Raw genomic sequence first — 5,020 nt, 5'->3', positions numbered from 1 at the left:
ATAAATCCACACTAAGCAAGCGCTTGCTTCTATTCCTCTGCACACGTGCAACTCATACTGTACACTTCTGTAACAAGTGGTGTCACATCCCATGTTACCCGATAAGGATCAGTAGCTGGGAGTTGATTAATTGACTTTTCAGAAACTCAGCTTGTGAGTTTCCCATCTTTCCCATTATACACAGGGAATAAAATCAGAGCTTAAACAAGCACAAGAAATGGTTCATTTCCTTCCTGAACTCGTCACCTTAAATTACTGTGAAGGTCTTGATATGACACCAGGATTTCCCAAATCTTCCCATGGACTGCTTCAAAAAATCTCAAACCTGAACTGAGATTCTTATCAAGCACTCAATTCCGCAAGTTTTCTACTGCTGGGGGGCTGGGGATGGTACCCATGAGCATGTGGCACCCCTCTGGCTCCCATCTTCTCCAGAAGCACAGATATCTACCAAATCTCCAAGGAGAGGAGCCCCACTGCCCTTAGTGGTGTAAAACCAAGGACAGACAGCTTATTGTTGCAGTCAGATGCTTCCAGGAAGCAGTGATAGATGAAACCCCAAATCTACGTGACCCCACCAAGTCAGCATCCTCAGCAAAACTCAAGCTTCTCCAGAGGGACTAATTTTGCTTCATACGAACTGGCTGAAATTAATGCAGCCTCAAATCCCTAAGATAAAACTAAGGCACTGCAGAAGCATGCTCACCACCCTCCTACAGGTTATCTGACAGCATTTTTGTATCCCAGAATGTTCATTACTCACTCCATTTTGATGAAATTCATGACTACTAAAGTCAACTCCTACTGATCTCCCTGGATCACAGGTTTTCCCCGCAGTCATTTGAAGAAAAAAAATAACCAAAAAACTCTCCCAGGCCTGAAAGAATTGCTGTAAACCAGCAATGGAGTGTGGCTATTTGCATGCCAGATTTATTAGAATCTTTATTTTTTAAGTTACTACAAATGTTTTTGTCCCCAAATGGTCCATTTTGAATTTTTAAGACTGTAGCTTTATAAACTTTGAAACCAGTTCTTAGGGTCAAGGAGACTGCTACTAGACGTTCAAAATATGAGCAACATAGTAGCAAAATTATTTTTGTTTCCATGGGGCACCAACCACCAAAAGCTTTACCAAACTAAAAAGCTTATGTTCAATCTTGGACTTAAAATTCAAGTTACAGCTTCCTTTAAATACCGTATCAAAATAACAAGCCTTAATTATTAAACAAACTAATTAGGGGTTTATAAAACAAAGGCTGAATCTCTGCAACAGTACAGAATGGTTCTTAATAAAAGAGCTATGCTATGGGTGGGGCAAAGCAATAAACAGCCTGATTTTTTTTGCCTCTATCAACCTCTATATAAAATAAATACTTAAAGGAATATACTCACATGGTGACAAATTATAAGATAGGCAATTTTTTACTGAAATTTGTCTAAAAACTAGCTTCGAGGTTCACAAGCTTATGTATTGGTGAGAACAATATTGAAAAAAATGAGAATGGTGACTGATGTTTGAGGCATCTCCAAAGGTTTTATAGTATCCTGTGTCTCAGTACCGGCTCTTATGCTTCTTATCCATTGATACAGTTCTCCAAATAGAGGACATAAATACCATCCAGGTTTTAAAACATTTTATTTGCATATTAAAAAAATTGTGCATTCCAATAATTAAAATCATTTGAACAAAAAAAAAAAAAAATGGCACTCGATTAATTGCATTTTACAGCTCGCAGGACCTTGATACAGCTTTGCATTTATTCGTGTGTTACTCTAGTTTACTGTAGTCCCACCCAAGTTCTTCGTTCATCAACATGCAAGCTCTTTCATGCCACCAGGACCAAAGCCAGACAGGCAGAGGGAAAGGCAGCGCCTTCATTCAGTGTCAGTAGTTCTCTCTATTCTTTTGATGTGAAAGGGGCAGTACAGTCATTTTAAACTTTATCCAACCTCTTTGCATCTTACAAAGTTAAACAGCTAAAAGAAGTAAAATAAGAAGGCAATGCTTGTGGAATGTACAGTGCATAATTTGGAAGGGCAGATTTCATTACGATTCACCCGCTTGCTTCTCCTGTTCAATTGCTAAAAGGGAGGAAAAAAAAGGAGAAAACAAAATGAAAATCGAGAACCTGAAATGCATTCACATGACAATTACTATAAACTGCTAAAAGAAATGTATATTTTTAGCTCCAGATCAAAACAGGGGGTAGATAATTGTAAATTAAGCGCTGCTAGGCGGTGGGTTCAGGTTTTCGCTGTCTAGCACAGACACAGCCGTGTATCCTCCCTACACCCGCCGCACCCCCGGCTCCCGCCTGCCGCCCCTCTTTGTCTCCTCCCGCTTCCCCCCCTTCATCCTTTCCTTCCTCCCTCCCTCCCTGCCCGTCTCCCTCCTTCCCTGCCTGACTCCCTCCCTCCCTCCGCGCCTGCTCCTCCCTGCCACTCACTTTCTTTTGAAGGCAGCGGATTTTTCTCTTGCGTCTCTGTCTTCTTCAATTTGGACTTGTCAAATTTCTCGATCTCAGCCATGTCTGGTTTGTCGGACATGTTGGCAGGTGACTCTGCGCACGGAGGAAGAGCCCGTTACCCCCGGCCAGCGCTGCCCGGCCCCCCGGCGGGGCCGCGCCCGCCGCACCCACCGCGGGGACCCGCGGGAGCCGCCCGCTCAAGCTCGCTGCAAGTTAAACGCTTCACCCCCGACATATTTAAAAATAATACTAATTTTTAGAAAGCATTTGTATAATCCAACATCCCAAGCGTTGCGGTTCGCCGCCAGCTTCCAGCGGGGGCAGGTCCCGCTGTCTGCGTGCTGCGGAGTACAATAGGGGGGACGCACCCGGGCGCTGACCGCGTTTTTAACTCGTTAAGGGAAAAGTAATTTAAAAATGCAGCCCTGTGACGGCAACAAAGCCGCCTTGCGCCTCGCACGGCACCGCCCTGCAGCAGCGCGCCCTCGAACAATACCCCTACGCGGACAATAGCCCCCTCCCTTCCTCCTTGCCTCCCTCCCACCCCCCCGGACAAAAGCCCCCGCGCCCTGCCCTGCCCGCGCCCCCCCGGCAGGGGTGCCGGGTTCATGCCGCCTGTGCGGAGGGGCCCGGGGGGTGGCTGGGGGTGCGGCGGGACCCACCGGTGTCGCCGCGCGGTGATGCTCAGTCCCGCCGCTCGCTGCTGCCGCCGCTCCGCACGCCAGTATAAAAGGCGCTCGCTGGCGGGGCGGTTTTATCCCCGCGCCTATGCAAATGAGAGGTGATGTCACCAGATTTTGCCGCTTTCCGCGTTTTTCTCTCTCTCTTTTCTTCTTTCCCCCCGGCTTCCTCCCCCTCCCTTCTTCGTCCAGCCCTCCTCCTCCCCGCGCACACGCGTACACGCGCACAAAGCTACACACACACACGCACATACAGACACGGACACGCTCAGAGACACAAGCGCGGCTTTCAGCCCGGCTCGTAGCCGAGCATCGCCCCAGTCTCCGGTCCCTGCCCCGGCCCCGACCGACGGGAGACAGCCCCAGGACGGGACGGGGGGGGCCGCCACTGCCCCAGACTCCCGGGCCCCCGTCCCGGGGCTGCTGCGTGTCCGGGCCGGGCCGGGGGCTGGGAGCAGGACAGAGGCAGGGAGGGGGCCAGGGCAGGGGCAGCCGCCCGCCGCCTCCCGCGGCGGCAGAGGGCTGTGCTTGGCTGGAGCCGGGCGGTGGCTGCGCTCCACGTCCCTGCGTGACGCTCTCCTGGTTGAGCAATATCATCTCGCTGATAACGTTACTCAAACGTCGGCATTGAGAAGGAAAAGCCGAAACCCTCGTCCCTTCAGAGCTCCGGGAGCTGTCGCCGGCGCGCCCCCCAAGCCCCCGCTGCCTTTGCATCCCGATGCAGGGACAGCAAAATCCCATTGCTGATGTCGCTGCAACCCTGCTGCAGTGGAAGAAGGGAACCACCCCACAACGCCCCCCGGCCAGGCTTTGGTGCCGGGCCAGCAGACAATGGCTCTGGCCAGATGCCGCCGGGCCCTGCCTCCCGCTCCGAGCAGCGGGGCGGCCCCGGCCTGGCACCGCCCGCCCGGCCCGGTCTGCCTGTGCCCGGAGGGGAAGAGGGCTGGGACCGGGGCTGGGGCAGAGGACGGCGCTGCTTGTGTCCTCGGCTGGGTCAGGGCTGCTGCCTGCCCCCGCTGCGGTGTTCCAGATGTGCCCAGCGGCTCCCTCGGCTCGGGGGACTCAAACAGGCAGCCCCGAGCAGGAATCGCTGCCAGCCGCAGCATCATCTGCCTTGGTGGGCAGCTGCTGCAGGGGAGGGGGCAGAAGCAAGGAGCGTATGGGACGCGTGATTCCTGTTTCTGCAAATACGGCATTGGGAAATAACTGAAGTATTCACGTGAAAGAGCCGAGAGACGCCGGGGGGAGTATGTGTGCGTGTGCGTGTGGCTGACTGACAGGGAGACGGGGAAATCTCTGCGCCTTTGTCTGGCAGCAGCCCTGCACGGGAGCAAAGGCATGCTTGCTTTCGAGGACTGAGGGGGTACAGGAGCAGGCATGTGGAAATTCATTTAATTCTGCTCCTTCTGGTGTACCTGAATGGAAACCATGAAGAGTATTGCTCCCTGCTCCTTGCCCTCCAGCAGGGTATTCGATGCAAGTGTGATTGATGGTGAATTAAAAGCCCTGAGTCACAAACAGTATTAATACATGCAAGGAGAACTGTAAATACATTTCAGTAAAATCCCTGGGGATGATGCTTTCTCTGTTTCATGGTTGTCCTCTTTCCTCCTTGGGTGGCTATTTTTCATAGCATTTCCAGAGCTGTATTTTTGAGGAGGTAAAGTCTTGTCCCCATGGCAATCCCAACAATTGTGAACCAGGATTTCCAGTCAGTCCACAGTCTTCCTAAAGTCGAGCTCCATTGCATTGGGAGATGTGGTGTATAAAGTCTAGTTTCCTCCTGCAGTGCATGAGCACCTCCAAAACTGAGATGAACATGGTGTGAGGCAGAACCTGTGCAAGACTGAAGGCCAAAGGAACCTCTCAGGA

At 51.5% G+C, this 5,020-nt stretch overlaps 1 protein-coding gene across 1 annotated transcript; it reads right to left on the bottom strand.

The window, feature by feature from the left end:
* Positions 1-1,619: 1,619 nt before the first annotated feature.
* Positions 1,620-3,248, bottom strand: TMSB4X (thymosin beta 4 X-linked). The gene is made up of 3 exons (XM_021535548.2): positions 3,131-3,248; positions 2,448-2,561; positions 1,620-2,082 (listed from the first exon to the last, which is right to left on the bottom strand). The coding sequence occupies exons 2-3, from the start codon at positions 2,545-2,547 to the stop codon at positions 2,048-2,050; spliced, it is 135 nt and encodes a 44-aa protein (XP_021391223.1). The 5' UTR covers positions 2,548-2,561; positions 3,131-3,248; the 3' UTR covers positions 1,620-2,047.
* Between the last annotated feature and the right edge of the window lie 1,772 nt (positions 3,249-5,020).

Source organism: Lonchura striata, chromosome 2 (genome assembly GCF_046129695.1).
Source record: "Lonchura striata isolate bLonStr1 chromosome 2, bLonStr1.mat, whole genome shotgun sequence".
Lineage (NCBI taxonomy): Eukaryota > Metazoa > Chordata > Aves > Passeriformes > Estrildidae > Lonchura > Lonchura striata.
The sequence above is the reverse complement of the archived record's forward strand: the minus strand, read 5'-3'. Positions and strand labels throughout refer to the sequence as shown.

What these genes read in the sequence shown, in the direction of transcription:
- TMSB4X (XM_021535548.2), bottom strand. Translation starts at nt 2,547, where the DNA reads ATGTCCGACAAACCAGACATGGCTGAGATCGAGAAATTTGACAAGTCC. An exon ending in TCCGCTGCCTTCAAAAGAAA is followed by an intron (nt 2,083 to 2,447) that starts GTGAGTGGCAGG and finishes CCTCCCTTTTAG; the next exon opens with CAATTGAACAGGAGAAGCAA.